The sequence below is a fragment of the Cherax quadricarinatus genome, chromosome 33 (assembly GCF_038502225.1).
Source record: "Cherax quadricarinatus isolate ZL_2023a chromosome 33, ASM3850222v1, whole genome shotgun sequence".
NCBI classification, from domain to species: domain Eukaryota; kingdom Metazoa; phylum Arthropoda; class Malacostraca; order Decapoda; family Parastacidae; genus Cherax; species Cherax quadricarinatus.
This window is the reverse complement of record NC_091324.1, coordinates 15,081,289-15,100,708: the sequence shown is the minus strand read 5'-3', so window position 1 is coordinate 15,100,708 and position 19,420 is coordinate 15,081,289. Positions and strand designations below refer to the sequence as shown.

The window sequence follows — 19,420 nt, the reverse complement described above, 5'->3', positions numbered from 1 at the left end:
TTATCCCTGAACAAAACTGTGTAAATAAAGGCTTGTTCATCTTCAAGTGTCTGTCCCCCACAAGATCGCAACAAACACTAATGTCAAGGATACTTTAATCTTAAATAAGAATTAAATTTTGCTGGTAATAGCACGCGCACATACCCATCTAAATCATTTGCTTGAACCTTTCAGAACATCCTCAAGATGCCATCGTCTCCCACTGACAGTCTTCTGGCCTGCAACCTCAGAGGCCTCAAGTTGGTAAGTGGTGCACAACAATGTTGTACGATCAACTTACTACATTAATACAGAGAAAAAAGTACGAGGAACGTCTTTGTTTCTCGTAGATAAACAAAGTTCTGATCGCCAGTATAGGAGGAAGGGAAGGAGGATAAGTGTTTTTATGACAATAAACTATTATGTTTATACGAAGTTTTAATCACTGAGGGTTTAATCAGTACTTGATTAAACCCCCAGTGGGTGAAGTCTTGTATAAATAATAACTTTTTTCCTATATCTTTATAAAACTATTTATGGGTTTAGTTTTCCCACATAGTTTCATTCCCTAGATAAATCTAGACTTGGTCGTACAGTCAACACTGGCGAGCCAGTTATAAGCTAGCTATTGTTTTTTTCGAGAGTTGTTGAGTCTGTGTGAAGACCAGATCTTAAATTGATCAAAGATGGCTCCTTTAATAAATAATCATTTACTTGACCATTGTAATATGGCTGTTAAATAGTTCTTTTGTCATTCATTCAGTTTACCTGGAGTTTACCTGGAGAGAGTTTCGGGGGTCAACGCCCCCGCGGCCCGGTCTGTGACCAGGCCTCCTGGTGGATCAGCCCCTGATCAACCAGGCTGTTGCTGCTGGCTGCACGCAAACCAACGTACGAGCCACAGCCCGGCTGATCAGGAACTGACTTTAGGTGCTTGTCCAGTGCCAGCTTGAAGACTGCCAGGGGTCTGTTGGTAACCCCCCTTATGTGTGCTGGGAGGCAGTTGAACAGTCTCGGGCCCCTGACACTTATTGTATGGTCTCTTAACGTGCTAGTGACACCCCTGCTTTTCATTGGGGGGATGGTGCATCGTCTGCCAAGTCTTTTGCTTTCGTAGTGAGTGATTTTCGTGTGCAAGTTCGGTACTAGTCCCTCTAGGATTTTCCAGGTGTATATAATCATGTATCTCTCCCTCCTGCGTTCCAGGGATAATAAAAATGATAATAAAAATAATATAAAATAAGATAATAAGATAAAATAAGAGAACATAGTGATGTAGAATAACACCTTTTAATCTGAGATGATGTAGGATAAGTCTGTAATGAACTGATGTAGGCGTCTTGATTCTACAGTGAAAGGCTCTTGATATATGGAATTGGAGCTTTCCTTTCTCTGATCAAACCCGATTAACTTCTATTCTCCAGAAACTGTATAACTTCCCCTACAGGTTTACCACTTCTATGAATTTATAAAAAAGTGCGATTGTATAAAAATGCATTTTTTTTGCAGCTGACGGACGAGAATGAGATGAACTACGACGTGGTAGACAACTGGCTGAAGAATTTGAATGACACTGAACTGGGCGAACAGCTGCTGGAGAAGTCAGCCAGCTGCAAGAAGCTGCAGGTGCCCATCCCCAACCTGCCCATCGATGATGAAATCAGTCCGCTGATTAAGGGTGTCCTGGAATTCAGGACCTACATGAACTGCATGAATGCTGAAGGCACGAAGGTGTGCAGGGAGAGGGAGATGAAAATCGTTATGAAACAGATACAACTAAACTAGGTGCTGCCTCTCCCAGCCGAGGCTGCTTCTCTGGGCTGCAGCCGGATCTCTGACGTGGTATATGCATCGAGAACTGTATTTCTTTCAGTGTATACGCACTGAGAGTTTACTTTAATCCCTAATTTAGGGCTTAAAGTATTCTTGTTAGTGTACAGATGAACTGCAGTATTAATGATCCATGTACAAACGATAGGCTTCAAACTTAGCAATCTAATTACAGTCGGTCCTGCGTGAAGCTGTTAGTCACATTAATCTATGTCATAACACTCTCCTATCAGAATAATAGTTATTATATTCTGTCATTAACTTATGCTATGCATTAAAAAGATTTCTACTGATTATATTAAAGTTTTAGGAATTTTTTGGCATGTCACTCAATGTACGACGATAATTTAAAGTATCACATCGGTTTACGCAGAGCTACAATGAATATATAATTAAATATGGCTGGGTTCGAAAAATGTTAGTAAAAATGTGTTTATTCCATATTCAGCAGTAGTTCATGATTGTTACATTGCGCTGTGATAAATAAGATGTTTAAATTTTCCTATTAATTTAGCTCTGCTAGTGAAAAAACAGAATGCAACATATGTATAAATTTAAAACACCGCTACGAGGAAATCTGATATGTTGAAGCTGAACTTGTTTAAAACTGCTAAACGTCATTAGGTAGCCAATATAAAATCAGATAATTCTGTATTACAAAATAATCCTACGGGTTTAGCGCTGCCCCTGATTATAATAGTAATGTATTACAAAATTCAATAAATTATGTACACTAAAATTACCTAAATTTTATTGATTCTTCTACAGAAACCTCGACAAATAGAAAAAAACCAAGGGTTAACACACTGTCTATTAATAAGATATTATAAAGTGCACATAGAAGCAGGGCGCCACCTTCAGGTAAATGACCAGGTGTGACAACCTAGAAACTGGCGAATGATCGTGTCAGAGTGACGAATCATTGTTAAAAGTAAATGACCACACGCCAACACCCATCATTTACTGTACTCGTACTCTGACTCACACTGGTTTGGCGTATTTCTGTGAATATAATTCTATCATGGACAATTTATGATGGTGAATGACTATTTTGTACTACTAATAACAATGCTAGACTGCACATCCCCTAAGGATTGACAATTTCATTTAATATATAGCAACAACAACCGAGACAATGAAACGAATCAACCTGGTACTAAATAAATAGGCCAAAAGTGGCACTACAAGGAAAGGAACTCAATATTACGACTATCCAGGTCAAGCCTACGATCATGTGACATAATATTAACACTGTCCTCACAAAGGTGTGTACGCGTATCTTCATCAAATCAATAAAAAGAAAAACAGGGCTTATATTACATCTAAGGAGCGTTATCCTACCTCAGCTTATTTCAAAGCCCAGCACTAAGTTATGCTACCTTATCCTAGAATGTGACCCATGAGTAGGTTAACATCAAGGGTTGTGCACTTTAGACCACATATAGAACGTAAAGAGGGACAAATAATGTGAAAACTTGAATAAGATAAAGGTCAGGAGAACAGAGATTGAGTGTGAAAAGTTTGAGATTGAATGACGTGCTTGCCTTTCTAACATTAACAATGCTTTTCTTTTCTGTCAAGTCAGAGAGCCCAACCATCCACAGCATGTTAACCAGTCCCCAGCTAAAACTACCTACCCTTCTTGTAGCCTTCAAAAACCCCATTATGTGACATCAGCTCTTATACACAGCTTTCCGAACATGAATCTTACTCTTGGTTTTGTTTCTGTGGATGTTTGCCTTTCTCGATACACTGTCGATGTTCTAATCTTTGCCTTCCCTATCTTCTGACTTCTTGCTTCCTGTTTTTTCCTTGTCTGGGCACGCTCGCCTAGTGTAGTTCTTCTCTGCCTTCTTGGTGACAAGTGTTAGTGTTGAGATACTTCAGTCTCAACAGTCTTGATATGTAATTCACTCTTGTTACTCTGTTTAGTAGATCTCCTGCATGGCTCTACTGTTCAGATCTGCATTGCTCTTCTGTTCAGTAGATATCCTGCATTGCTCTTCTGTTCAGTAGATATCCTGCATTGCTCTTCTGTTCAGTAGATCTCCTGCATTGCTCCTCTGTTCAGTAGATCTCCTGCATTGCTCCTCTGTTCAGTAGATCTCCTGCATTGCTCCTCTGTTCAGTAGATCTCCTGCATTGCTCCTCTGTTCAGTAGATCTCCTGCATTGCTCTTCTGTCCAGATCTCCTGCATTGCTCCTCTGTTCAGTAGATCTCCCGCATTGCTCCTCTGTTCAGTAGATCTCCTGCATTGCTCCTCTGTTCAGTAGATCTCCTGCATTGCTCCTCTGTTCAGTAGATCTCCTGCATTGCTCCTCTGTTCAGTAGATCTCCTGCATTGCTCCTCTGTTCAGTAGATCTCCTGCATTACTCCTCTGTTCAGTAGATCTCCTGCATTGCTCCTCTGTTCAGTAGATCTCCTGCATTGCTCTTCTTTCCAGATCTCCTGCATTGCTCCTCTGTTCAGTAGATCTCCTGCATTGCTCTTCTGTTCAGATCTCCTGCATTGCTCCTCTGTTCAGTAGATCTCCTGCATTGCTCTTCTGTTCAGTAGATCTCCTGCATTGCTCTTCTGTCCAGATCTCCTGCATTGCTCCTCTGTTCAGTAGATCTCCTACATTGCTCTTCTGTTCAGATCTCCTGCATTGCTCTTCTGTTCAGTAGATCTCCTGCATTACTCTTCTGTTCAGTAGATCTCCTGAATTGCTCTTCTGTTCAGTAGATCTCCTGCATTGCTCTTCTGTTCAGTAGATCTCCTGCATTGCTCTTCTGTTCAGTAGATATCCTGCATTGCTCTTCTGTTCAGTAGATATCCTGCATTGCTCTTCTGTTCAGTAGATATCCTGCATTGCTCTTCTGTTCAGTAGATCTCCTGCATTGCTCTTCTGTCCAGATCTCCTGCATTGCTCCTCTGTTCAGTAGATCTCCTGCATTGCTCCTCTGTTCAGTAGATCTCCTGCATTGCTCTTCTGTTCAGTAGATCTCCTGCATTGCTCCTCTGTTCAGTAGATCTCCTGCATTGCTCCTCTGTTCAGTAGATCTCCTGCATTGCTCTTCTGTCCAGATCTCCTGCATTGCTCCTCTGTTCAGTAGATCTCCTGCATTGCTCTTCTGTTCAGTAGATCTCCTGCATTGCTCTTCTGTTCAGTAGATCTCCTGCATTGCTCTTCTGTTCAGTAGATCTCCTGCATTGCTCCTCTGTTATTTTATACTTTTACTGTCCCGTAGCTCGATTGCGAGCGCACTCACCTCACACACTGAGGTCCGAGGGTCGATCCCCGGTACGGGTGAAAACATTAGGACGTGTTCCCTTAAGACAACTGCTGTCCATGATCACCTATCAGTAAAATAGGTACCTGGGCTTTAGTCTACTGGTGTGGGTTTCATCCTGGGACAAAATTGACCTAATTTGCCTGAAATGCTCAGCATAACAAGCGACTTTCTATATAGTAGTATGTCATGATGTCAGCTGGGACTGTATACCTTGTACATGTACTTGTAAAAATAAGATTAGCATTATTATTATTATTACTACAAATTCTTTCACTAGTACTACACTCAATGCTTTTATTTCTACCACTACTACTTCTGCCATTTTTTTTATCCCTTAACTTCTCAGATCATACTGCCACTAATTCTACGTCCACCACGGTCATTACTATTACAACTACTGCCATCATTCTCTTCTTTCCCCACTCCTGTATTGTCTTCAGGTCTTTACTTTTTTTGGTTGTGACTTGACAACGTTGTCATGAGGTTCCTTAAGTCAGTGCGGGATTTTGGTAAATCCAAAGCCAAAGAAAACGTTGCCTTGTGAGGGGTAACATGCCTGTTTCGAGTCAATTACTATTTTAATAATAATAATAATAATAATAATAATAATAATAATAATAATAATAATAATAATAATAATAATAATAATAATAATAATAATAATAATAATAATAATGCTTATTTCAACAAGATACAATGTTTGTACAAGTGAGTATGACATTTGAGTGTACATGCCGAAATCCCTTATATATGCAGAACATTTCGGGTTAACTTAAGATAATACGGCCATAACAATATATGAGCAATTTTGTACATACAGTCACTTAGGTGAGTGGAAGTGTAAATTTAAAGTTTACAATGAATAAAAGAGAATTAAATATTCTATGAGTTTATGTTATATGGCTTTAACAAGTTTAATCGATAGTAGTTACAGTTTTGATTTTTAACCTAAAGGGGACACAATCAGGAAAGTCTACAAATAGTTATATACACAATAAATGCCGGGGTATCTACATAAAGAATGTAAATTTACACTACGACGGCGCAATGCAATCAATAAGACTTGTACGCCAAGGTTGTTTAGTTATGCGAGGCATTACAAATTAGATACAAATGACTTGCACATAGGAGAAACTTGACACAACGTTAATGGTCTAAGTCGGATCGAAACGTCGTCTTTAGGTTGTTTCTCCTATATCCGGATTATCTGTGCATTGTTGCAGTCTTGGTAACGTCTCTTTTTATTCATTACAAGTTACTTTGTCTAAAATGTTCATTGCAGTTTGAAATTATATTCTTTGTACACACAGAGAGTGTTAGAGTATCCTCTTTAGTCATGGTCACACACCTGTTTAAGTGACTCACATTAATTAAGCATAAAATTAGTAAAGGGGCGGCACTTCAAGCACCCATATCCAACACATAACCAAAAAAGTATCCAAAACAGTTGGGATCCTCTCCAAGATACGATACTACGTGCCGCAAAATGCCCTTCTCACACTATACCACTCACTTATTTATCCATACCTCACCTATGCTATTTGTGCTTGGGGATCAATTGCAGCAACACACCTAAAGCCAATAATAACCCAACAAAAAGCTGCAGTAAGAATAATCACTAAATCCCATCCCTGGCAACACACCCCCCCACTCTTCATAGATCTAAACTTACTCCCTGTTCAGTACATCCACACTTACTACTGTGCAATCTACATCTACAGGACCTTAAACTCCAATATCAACCTTGACCTAAAACGCTTTCTTGATAGTTGCGACAGGATCCACAGGCATAACACCAGACACAAACATCTTTACGACATTCCCCGTGTCCAACTAAACCTTTACAAAAATTCAATGTATGTCAAAGGCCCTAAAATCTGGAACACCCTACCTGAGAACTCAAGAACTGCAGACACATTCATCACCTTCAAAACTACCATTAGAAAACATCTTATCTCCCTGATACACCCCATCAACTAACTACACGAATACCACCTGGTGGTTCACACTTACACTCACTCACCCATTTGACCATAAACAGAAATATTAATCTCAATCTTAAAATAATGAATCCTATGATACTCCAATACTGAAACTATGTACTGTGCCAAAACAAAAGCATTCACATTGCTAAACTCACAAACTAGTATTTAGTCACTTAGCCATAATACCAACTTACCTCATAATTTGTAATATTTTAAAATAAAGAATTAAACTAAGTCTGCCCGAAATGCCTAGCCATGCTAGGCGTTCTAGTGGTACACTCTGTAATCATTATTTAACTACATGTAAACCACACAACAACCAAATTCTGTAAATTCAACATTGTAATCTTTATAGAGAATAAACTTTGAATTGAAAAGTGAAATACAAGTTGTAATCAATGCAAAAATTAACCACTTAGAGATTTCCAGTGAATACTAGAAAGGACTGCCCTTCTAGCATCCAGCCTGTTACTGGGTTTTTGTAACAAGTAGTCAGTATCCTGGTCCAATTATCCATTAGAATTCAGTATGATTCAATAGTGCTTCAGGATTACAACTGGTAGGCTACTAACTAGAGAAATTAAAATTTAATAAATTTATTAAAAATCTTTGAAAGGGTCCTAAGAAGTAAGATCACCACCCATCTAGAAACCCATCAGTTACACAACCCAGGGCAACATGGGTTTAGAACAGGTCGCTCCTGTCTGTCTCAACTATTGGATTACTACGACAAGGTCCTAGATGCACAAGAAGACAAAAAGAATGCAGATGTAATATATACAGACTTTGCAAAAGCCTTCGACAAGTGTGACCATGGCGTAATAGCGCACAAAATGCGTGCTAAAGGAATAACAGGAAAAGTCGGTCGATGGATCTATAATTTCCTCACTAACAGAACACAGAGAGTAGTAGTCAACAGAGTAAAGTCCGAGGCAGGCACGGTGAAAAGCTCTGTTCCACAAGGCACAGTACTCGCTCCCATCTTGTTCCTCATCCTCATATCTGACATAGACAAGGATGTCAGCCACAGCACCGTGTCTTCCTTTGCAGATGACACTTGAATCTGTATGACAGTGTCTTCCATTGCAGACACTGCAAGGCTCCAGGGGGACATCAACCAAATCTTTCAGTGGGCTGCAGAAAACAATATGAAGTTCAACGATGAGAAATTTAAATTACTCAGATATGGTAAACACGAGGAAATTAAATCTTCATCAGAGTACAAAACAAATTCTGGCCACAAAATAGAGCGAAACACCAACGTCAAAGACCTGGGAGTGATCATGTCGGAGGATCTCACCTTCAAGGACCATAACATTGTATCGATCGCATCTGCTAGAAAAATGACAGGATGGACAATGAGAACCTTCAAAACGAGGGATGCCAAGCCCATGATGACACTCTTCAGGTCACTTGTTCTATCTAGGCTGGAATATTGCTGCACACTAACAGCACCTTTCAAGGCAGGTGAAACTGCTGACCTAGAAAATGTACAGAGAACCTTCACGGCGCGCATAACGGAGATAAAACACCTCAATTACTGGGAGCGCTTGAGGTTCCTGAACCTGTATTCCCTGGAACGCAGGCGGGAGAGATACATGATTATATACACCTGGAAAATCCTAGAGGGACTAGTACCGAACTTGCACACGAAAATCACTCACTACGAAAGCAAAAGACTTGGCAGACGATGCAACATCCCCCCAATGAAAAGCAGGGGTGTCACTAGCACGTTAATAGACCATACAATAAGTGTCAGGGGCCCGAGACTGTTCAACTGCCTCCCAGCATACATAAGGGGGATTACCAACAGACCCCTGGCAGTCTTCAGGCTGGCACTGGACAAGCACCTAAAGTCGGTTCCTGATCAGCCGGGCTGTGGCTCGTACGTTGGTTTGCGTGCAGCCAGCAGTAACAGCCTGGTTGATCAGGCTCTGATCCACCAGGAGGCCTGGTCACAGACCGGGCCGCGGGGGCGTTGACCCCCGGAACTCTCTCCAGGTAAACTCCAGGTAAACTCCAGAGGTATATTATCAAATTAAATTAAATTAATAATAATCAAAATAATAATAATCACTTCTCTCGTTTACAGTATTATTGTGCTGAAAGCACATATCTCATTTATAATTCTTAAGTACAGTCTGGTACATTAACATTTAATAAGATATTACAAATATGTACAAGTAAGTGTGTATGTGTGTAAGTGCTCTAAGTAGTTCGCTGTGTCTCAAGACTCGACTAGACTTAAACAAGAGACTGACAAAGTCCTCAAATAAACTAACTTCTTGACCAACTGGCAATCAGAACAGTCTGCTTGAACAATAAAAAGAATGCTAAGCCCAATAGCAATATAACAAGCAACTGCGACACAGAATCAGGAACAAGGAGATAATATAACGACACTAAGTAGGGACCATCTGCAGATCCTCCACAAAACTCCCATACTACTGAATCTAAGTTCAGCATAAGAAAATCCCCGACTGTGACAATACACAGATACCAGTACAAGTTAGGTCAGAAGCTACAGCTCAGGACCTGTGTTGCTCAGAGTGTCTATGCGACACACAACCTCAGTACAAAGTCGAAAATCACTAAGTCTATACAATGTTCTGTGAACAGAGTCTCCAGAACTAACAAGAATGAGACAGACAATCTGTCCAACCACCAAGAGAGTCTAGACCAGACTGAATACTTCAGGCGAGGTGAGGACACCCCCCCCTCGATCACGTGATAGCTCCGTGGACAGCTGCAGCTCAGAAACAGTAGTTAGGCAATCAAGACTTGAACTGAGCACATATGTTACATCCTACCTAACAAAAGGAAGCTAAGTCAAACAACAATATAAAGCAATACATTTACAATTTAGATATTATCGCAAATACAAGCAATATAAAATTATATGAAAAGGTAATAATTATTTTTATTTTTTTTATTATCACAATGGCCGATTCCTCCCAAGGCAGGGTGGCCCGAAAAAGAAAAACTTTCACCATCATTCACTCCATTACTGTCTTGCCAGAAGGGTGCTTTACACTACAGTTTTTAAACTGCAACATTAACACCCCTCCTTCAGAGTGCAGGCACTGTACTTCCCATCACCAGGACTCAAGTCCGGCCTGCCGGTTTCCCTGAACCCCTTCATAAATGTTACTTTGCTCACACTCCAACAGCACGTCAAGTATTAAAAACCATTTGCCTCCATTCACTCCTATCAAACACGCTCACGCATGCCTGCTGGAAGTCCAAGCCCCTCTCACACAAAACCTCCTTTACCCCCCTCCCTCCAACCTTTCCTAGGCCGACCCCTACCCCGCCTTCCTTCCACTACAGACTGATACACTCTTGAAGTCACTCTGTTTCGCTCCATTCTCTCTACATGTCTGAACCACCTCAACAACCCTTCCTCAGCCCTCTGGACAACAGTTTTGGTAATCCCGCACCTCCTCCTAACTTCCAAACTACGAATTCTCTGCATTATATTCACACCACACATTGCCCTCAGACATGACATCTCCACTGCCTCCAGCCTTCTCCTCGCTGCAACATTCATCACCCATGCTTCACACCCATATAAGAGCATTGGTAAAACTATACTCTCATACATTCCCCTCTTCGCCTCCAAGGACAAAGTTCTTTGTCTCCAAAGACTCCTAAGTGCACCACTCACCCTTTTCCCCTCATCAATTCTATGATTCACCTCATCTTTCATAGACCCATCCGCTGACACGTCCACTCCCAAATATCTGAATACATTCACCTCCTCCATACTCTCTCCCTCCAATCTGATATCCAATCTTTCATCACCTAATCTTTTTGTTATCCTCATAATCTTACTCTTTCCTGTATTCACTTTTAATTTTCTTCTTTTGCACACCCTACCAAATTCATCCACCAATCTCTGCGACTTTTCTTCAGAATCTCCCAAGAGCACAGTGTCATCAGCAAAGAGCAACTGTGACAACTCCCACTTTATGTGTGATATTTATCTTTTAACTCCACGCCTTTTGCCAAGACCCTCGCATTTAATTCTCTTACATCCCCATCTATAAATATATTAAACAACCATGGTGACATCACACATCCTTGTCTAAGGCCTACTTTTACTGGGAAATAATTTCCCTCTTTCCTACATACTCTAACTTGAGCCTCACTATCCTCGTAAAAACTCTTCACTGCTTTCAGTAACCTACCTCCTACACCTTACACCTGCAAAATCTGCCACATTGCCCCCTTATTCACCCTGTCATACGCCTTTTCCAAATCCATAAATGCCACAAAGACCTCTTTAGCCTTATCTAAATACTGTTCACTTATATGTTTCACTGTAAACACCTGGTCCACACACCCCTACCTTTCCTAAAGCCTCCTTGTTCATCTGCTATCCTATTCTCGGTCTTACTCTTAATTCTTTCAATAATAACTCTGCCATACACTTTACCAGGTATACTTTACCAGGTATACTTTGCCTTTATACAAAGGAACTATGCATGCTCTCTGCCAATCCCTAGGTACCTTACCTTCTTCCATACATTTATTAAATAATTGCACCAACCACTCCAAAACTATATCCCCACCTGCTTTTAACATTTCTATCTTTATCCTATCAATCCCGGCTGCCTTACCCCCTTTCATTTTACCTACTGCCTCACGAACTTCCCCCACACTCACAACTGGCTCTTCCTCACTCCTACAAGATGTTATTCCTCCTTGCCCTATACGTGAAATCACAGCTTCCCTATCTTCATCAACATTTAACAATTCCTCAAAATATTCCCTCCATCTTTCCAATACCTCTAACTCTCCATTTAATAACTCTCCTCTTCTATTTTTAACTGACAAATCCATTTGTTCTCTAGGCTTCCTTAACTTGTTAATCTCACTTCAAAACTTTTTCTTATTTTCAACAAAATTTGTTGATAACATCTCACCCACTCTCTCATTTGCTCTCTTTTTACATTGCTTCACCACTCTCTTAACCTCTCTCTTTTTCTCCATATACTCTTTCCTCCTTGCATCACTTCTACTTTGTAAAAACTTCTCATATGCTAAGTTTTTCTCCCTTACTGCTCTCTTTACATCATCATTCCACCAATCGCTCCTCTTCCCTCCCGCACCCACTTTCTTGTAACCACAAACTTCTGCTGAACACTCCAACACTACATTTTTAAACCTACCCCATACCTCTTCGACCCCATTGCCTATGCTCTCATTAGCCCATCTATCCTCCAATAGCTGTTTATATATTACCCTAACTGCCTCCTCTTTTAGTTTATAAACCTTCACCTCTCTCTTCCCTGATGCTTCTATTCTCCTTGTACCCCATCTACCTTTTACTCTCAGTGTAGCTACAACTAGAAAGTGATCTGATATATCTGTGGCCCCTCTATAAACATGTACATCCTGAAGTCTACTCAACAGTCTTTTTTCTAGCAATACATAATCCAACAAACTACTGTCATTTCGCCCTACATCATATCTTGTATACTTATTTATCCTCTTTTTCTTAAAATATGTATTACCTATAACTAAACCCCTTTCTATACAAAGTTCAATCAAAGGGCTCCCATTATCATTTACACCTGGCACCCCAAACTTACCTACCACACCCTCTCTAAAAGTTTCTCCTACTTTAGCATTCAGATCCCCTACCACAATTACTCTCTCACTTGGTTCAAAGGCTCCTATACATTCACTTAACATCTCCCAAAATCTCTCTCTCTCCTCTACATTCCTCTCTTCTCCAGGTGCATACACGCTTATTATGACCCACTTTTCACATCCAACCTTTACTTTAATCCACATAATTCTTGAATTTACACATTCATATTCTCTTTTCTCCTTCCATAACTGATCCTTCAACATTACTGCTACCCCTTCCTTTGCTCTAACTCTCTCAGATACTCCATATTTAATCCCATTTATTTCCCCCCACCGAAACTCCCCTACCCCCTTCAGCTTTGTTTCGCTTAGGGCCAGAACATCCAACTTCTTTTCATTCATAACATCAGCAATCATCTGTTTCTTGTCATCCGCACTACATCCACGCACATTTAAGCATCCCAGTTTTATAAAGTTTTTTTTCTTCTCTTTTTTAGTAAATGTCTACAGAAGAAGGGGTTACTAGCCCATTGCTCCCGGCATTTTAGTCGCCTCATACGACACGCATGGGTTACGGAGGAAAGATTCTTTTCCACTTCCCCATGGACAATAGAAGAAATAAAGAAGAACAAGAGCTATTTAGAAAAAGGGAAAAAACCTAGACGTATGTATATATATATGCATGTGCGTGTCTGTGAAGTGTGACCAAAGTGTAAGTAGGAGTAGCAAGATATCCCTGTTATCTAGCGTGTTTATGAGACAGAAAAAGAAACCAGCAATCCTACCATCATGCAAACCAGTTACAGGTTTCTGTTTCACAGTCATCTGGCAGGACGGTAGTACTTCCATGGGTGGTTGCTGTCTACCAACCTACTACCTATAATAATATATATATATATATATATATATATATATATATATATATATATATATATATATATATATAGATATATAGATATATATATATATAATCATTGCAACCCATTCAGGGGTTGCAACATCAATCAATAAATAAACCTAATAATAAGAGACGTATTTATTGAGTATTGTAAACCGAAATTACTCTTGTTGAGCGGTGACGATCACTGAAGTTTGATGCATTTAGAGGGACTCGTGTAGAGGGATTGTATTCACTAGAGATCAATATATTGCACTATGTTCATTGTTTTCTCTTTTCTAACTTAATGCATTTGTGATTTCTAGGATGAAATAAATAGAAAATATAACAGAAAAAGAGTAATTTAACAGACATTCAACATCTTTTGTGCAAAGCAAAAATAAATACGTATTTGAATTTTTGTTTAGATTATTATAATCATGGGAAGCGCTAAACCTGTTGAACTATACAGCGTCTGTGGGGGGAGGGGATGGAAGGTATTCAGGTTCAATTCAGGAAACCGGAGCACAGATCCAATTCCCTAGATCAAGAGCCCCTCACCAGCGTCAAGGAACCTCCCTTGAGTTGTTTATGTTTAGAGTAGTCCCTGCTTACCGTATTGCATGAGTTTTCTCTCAACCTTGTCTGGCAGAGTTCCGTAGATTTTAGTAGTGTCTATTTCTTTGCATAATCTGAAGCAGAATTACGTCTGAGACTGAAGTCGGGTACATAATACACTGCTGGACATATTCAGTAACATACTATACATCAGAAATACATAATTACTTCTGTTTCATAGCTCACTGGCTGTGTGTTGGGTTGCCAACCCTGGTCATCTTGCACTAAATAAATACACCGTACTGACGAATTAGTGGGCTGTTGTAGGTGATATCCTATAAAAGGACCTAGGAACACCACTGGCAACATGCCACATTGCTTGAATATCTTGGATTACCCTGGTTTATTAACCCTCCGGGGTTAATAAAAATAAAAATTTCTTCGTCTAGATAAGACATACGAGACGTCCATAGTGAATTTATAGAATCTAGAGAAATGCAATGACTATTCTAGATTATTACAAAATGTCACTTTTGTATAATTGTTCAAAGAATTGGTGGTATCCTCCATTTCCTTGGCTTAAACCTGATTGTCTTCAGAAGTTGCATGACCTTTACGAGATATTAGGACTTCCCCATAAAATAACAAAAATATACATATTTTGTAATTAGGCAAGTTAACATTTTTACGTATTGTAATTACCTTGGTATAGAGTACGACTTAAATAAATGAAATGAACTGGTCGGAATAAGGAGACTTGAGGTCATATTGCGCAGTGCTCAGTACCGCCAGCCAAAATCCGAAAGCTCCAAGGGTCGAATCCTGAACAGGAAGAGACATATGAGTGAATCTCCATACAACAGATGTTCCTGTCCAGTTCCTGTCAAGTAGTAAAAAAGTACCTGAGTGTTAATTGAATATTGCGTGGCATACATGGCTAGGGATAACTTTATAAGCAAGACCTATCTTAGAAAATACAGCCCAAGGGTAGAGTTCTCATCTATTCAAGAGCGTGCAGTAGCTAGAAAGTTACGCTTGTAACGAGACTTATCCTAGAGAAGAATGAAAAAAATAGTTTTTAACAAGGGTATATACACTAATTACAATAATTAATCAACCAACTGCGTTATGGCATTAATGGTACACTAATTATACAACGAATAGCGAATACAAAAACTACACTCATATCAGTGGCGCTCGACATTATCAAGATTTTTAAAAGGGTTTTAAGAAGCAAGATTGGCAATCATATGGAATCGCAGCAGTTGCACACCCTAGGTCAGAATAGGTTCAGAACAGGATGGTCCTTCTCGCAACTGCAAGAGGAGGGAGCAACCAAGAGACAGTGTATCCAAGACCATCACGGCATGGTCTTGGATACGCTGGAAGACAAACAAAATGTAGGATATAGAGACTTTGCAAAAGCCTTTGGAGTAATTATGCAGAATATACATGCAAAAGAAATAATTGAAAAGGTGGGCAGATGGATATTTAATTTCCTAACAGAACCCAAAAATTATTACTAAACAGTGTGAAATAAGGGGCTATTACCTTGAAAATTCGTTTTCAAGACACTGTACTTGCCTAATTTCTTTTTCTTATATCTGACAGACAAAGACACTGTATTATCCTTTGCAGACGATACTAGAATCTACTTGAGAGTGGCGTCCACAGAAAGCAGAGAGAGCCTCCAAGCTGATAACCAAGTCTTCCCGTGGGCTACTGACAACAATATCAAGTTCAATGAAGACAAATTTCAGTTACTACATTACGGAAAGCTTGAAATATAAACAAGATCGAAGTACAAGACATGCTCAAATCACCCAAAAGACTGTAAGCCTAATGCGAAAGACCTAGGAGTGGTAATGTCAGAAGACTTCACGTTCAAGGAGTACAACAATATCATTACTGCGAAAAGAATAAAGAGGCACAATACTGTGACTGAAACAATACACAAATAACCCGCACTTAGTAAACTGAAACTTACTATCACGACGTTTCGATTCGACTTGGACCACTGACTAGTCACGGGATTGGTTAATGATCTAAGTCAGATCGAAACGTCGTCATAATTTTCAGTCTCCTTAGTGTGAGTTATTCGTGTTTATATCATTATTGCAACTACAGGGAAAATGATAGGTTAGATAACTAGAACCTGACGGCCCCCTTCAAGGCAGGCGAAATTGCAGTACTGGAAAATGTACAGAGAACCTTCATAGCTCGTATAAACTCAAGCACCTAAATTACTGGGAGTGCTTGAAGCCCCTTGAGCTTTATTCCTTAGAACGTAGGCAAGAAAGATACATTATAATCTTCACCTGGAAGATTCTGGGGGAAGCAATTCCAAATTTACACACCGAAATTACTACATATATACATAAGAGGCTTGGAAGACAGTGCAATATACCTCTGGCGAAAAGTAGGAAAGCGATTAGTACACTGAGAGAACTCAATAAGTGTAAAGGAACCGATTTTTCAACACCCTCCCTTTATGCGTAAGGGATTCGCAACGAACCCCTCCTAGCTGTCTTCAAGACAGAACTCGATAAATTCCTCAAATCATTTCCTGATCAGCCGGGCTGTTAAGAGGTGCAAAAGTTGGGCTGCAGGAGGCGGGCACCAGCAGCCTAATCGATCAGGCCGGCAACCAGGAGACCAAGTCTGGGACCAGGTTGCGGGGGATGCGACTACGGTAACCTACAGGTATGACATTAATTACAAAACTTAACTAATTAAACAACTTAAACTAACTGCACTGAAACACCAAGTGCACAACCCATAGCATCTTGTAAACCACGGTACGGGTGGGGATAGAAAGCATGGCAAGTGAGTCACTGCCACGCTGGCGAGAAAGTCATCTGTAAAAACGCCAGTTTGTTGAAAGAAGAAAGAAAGAAAGAAAGAAAAATCAAATGAATATGTAGCAGATAAAATCAGGTTACATGGGAAAAAGAACTTATCTTTTCTTTCAGCATGCTGGCAGTCTCCCACCGAGGCAGGGTGGGACACAGCATTTGTGGTCACAGTGGGGCCCGTGTTAACCTCCCTATGGTGCATAAATATACCTAGTTGGATGAATCTTATTGTAGCCAGCTGACCCAGTGGCTAACGCGATGACCTGGAGTTTCATGATTCGTAAACTCCAGGTTCTAACCCCCAACCCGTACTGTGGTTAGTTTGCAATCGTTTTATTACAATTTCGTGAGTCATAGCGTTATGTGCAAGGCTATGCGCAAGATGCCCACTGATCGCCTGTGTAATGCTAAACCTCAATGTTTTTATCCTGAGATAACAAAAGCTGCACTATTAGGCAATTATATACAAAGCTAAAGTGTGAGACAAATAACTAAATATGAAAATGGGAAAAACAGGAAAATGGAACTCAGTGGCAGCGCCTTCAACTCACAGCCAAAGGAAACAAGCTGAATCCCGGGCAGACAGAAAAGTTGGACAAGTCACATTATACCTGTAGCACTTGTTCAGACAGCATTAAACAGATACCTGGGTGCTAAGCAACTGTTGTGGGTCGCATCCTGGGGGTAGCATTATGCCTTACATACCTCTGAAATGAACCGAGACTGAATAGCTACTCTTAGTCTGTAAATGTATCTACGTAAAACAAAATGAAAAATAGTATTCAACTACTGGAAGAAAATCGAAAACAATAAAGACAGTAATAGTAAGAGAAGAGACATTGGTAAATATAAGAGCGTAATACAGTTATAAATGTCCCCCTTCCCTCCCCCCCCCCCAATTTTTTTTTTTTTTTTACTGTACGTGTGTTGAGTGTGAGAGGACAGATGGAGCAAGTCTCACGAGAAGTGGTACAACCTCGTCACTGATAACTGTTGATGTGAGAGATTCCTGCTACCACACTACTATCCTTTCCTCTTTCCTTCTTGGCTTAATTTGCTTGTGTCTATCTGCTTAAATTTGCTGTCTCTATGTATCTTATTACTATTCTCTCTTTCTTTCTCTCTCTCTCTACTTAAATATGACCTTTTTTTCAGAATATAAGTTTCCAATTTCAGAAACTTGCTAAAAATCTTCATCATTCATTCCCTTACTCTTCATAGTAATCATCATTAATCATTAATTTTATTTTACCAACTTGAAATTTAAAAAGAAAGAGCTAGAGCAAAACAAAGAAAAAAAAATCTTTCACTTTATCTGTGGTTCGTCATGACCTTCCTTGTGCAAAAGTCAGAGATATCTGATTCTCAGAATTACTTCGCCTGCTTCAGGTTCCCAAGAGGAAAGATAGGAGTCGAGTTACTAGTGTGCACCTGGTGCCTGGTACCTTCCTGGTTCCTGGGTTCTATTTAGGGCCCCTTAGTGGGCCTTACCCGTTATCTTTCTCCATAAAAACTCTCTCAACACTACATGTGTTCCTGGAAAATATGTCACCTGGAAATGAACTGGTGAAATATTACCACATGTTAACGAGCACCAGGGCATTACCTGGTTCCTGTTCTTACTTGGTACCTGGCATCTGTCAGTATAGCAATAACTCATATCTGTTATGAACGGGGGTAGGAAAAGTGAGGTTGTAGCCCCCACCAGCGTGCCTGGTGGGGGACTACAACGAGTGAAGATAGTACAAGGGGGTGTGAGAGATGGGAAGATAAGTTAGAAAGCAATGAGAAGAAGCAAAACAATGAGAGAAGGGGAGGGAAGAATAGAGGGTTTGATAAAGGTAAGGTTGGGGTGAAGTAAGGATATGTGGGTGTCCGGAAGGTTGAAAAAGATGCCGGATGGATGGAGGGAGGGAAGAGAGACTGGGGAGTAATTAATGAAGAACTGATTGTGACGGTCGTCAGGAGCGATCGAAATATTCAAGGAAGATTGAAGGGTTGAGGGGTGGGTGATGCTGAGGAAAATTAGTTGGGTGAGACAGACCTTGGAGTTCAGCAGCCAGCCAGATGATAATGTTCACACCACCTTCCAGGAATAATGACGAAATCCACCACTTGCTTACCACTCGAGGTCACTACTCTCCACATGCAACTATCTGCAAAAAGATGTGTGCGTGTGTGGCTAATCTTTTTAACATATCACTACAAACTGGCATAGTGCCTGATAAGTAGAAAATGGAAAATGTAATACCTATTTACAAGGCAGGTGACAGGTGACCTCCATAGTGGGAAAATTTATGGAATCAATAATTGCCGAAGCAATTCGTAGCCATCTTGACAGGCACAGATTGATTAATGAATCTCAACACGGTTTTACAAAGGGACGTTCCTGTCTTACGAATTTACTAACTTTTTTCACTAAGGTGTTTGAGGAGGTAGATCATGGTAATGAATATGATAT

At 40.1% G+C, this 19,420-nt stretch overlaps 2 protein-coding genes across 2 annotated transcripts in view; one reads left to right on the top strand and one right to left on the bottom strand.

The window, feature by feature from the left end:
* The window catches only part of LOC138853544 (uncharacterized), an 8,175-nt gene extending 6,050 nt beyond the window's left edge, over nucleotides 1-2,125 (top strand). The window contains exons 5-6 of the mRNA XM_070090847.1: nucleotides 175-243; nucleotides 1,489-2,125. Coding sequence (XP_069946948.1) covers nucleotides 175-243; nucleotides 1,489-1,764 — 345 coding nt within the window. The 3' untranslated portion in view covers nucleotides 1,765-2,125. The remainder of the gene's footprint in view (nucleotides 1-174; nucleotides 244-1,488) is intronic.
* LOC138853545 (uncharacterized) overlaps nucleotides 1-19,148 on the bottom strand; it is a 50,526-nt gene extending 31,378 nt beyond the window's left edge. Inside the window, exon 1 of the mRNA XM_070090849.1 lies at nucleotides 19,004-19,148. The gene's annotated coding sequence lies outside the window, so the exon portion shown is untranslated. The remainder of the gene's footprint in view (nucleotides 1-19,003) is intronic.
* Nucleotides 19,149-19,420: the final 272 nt, after the last annotated feature.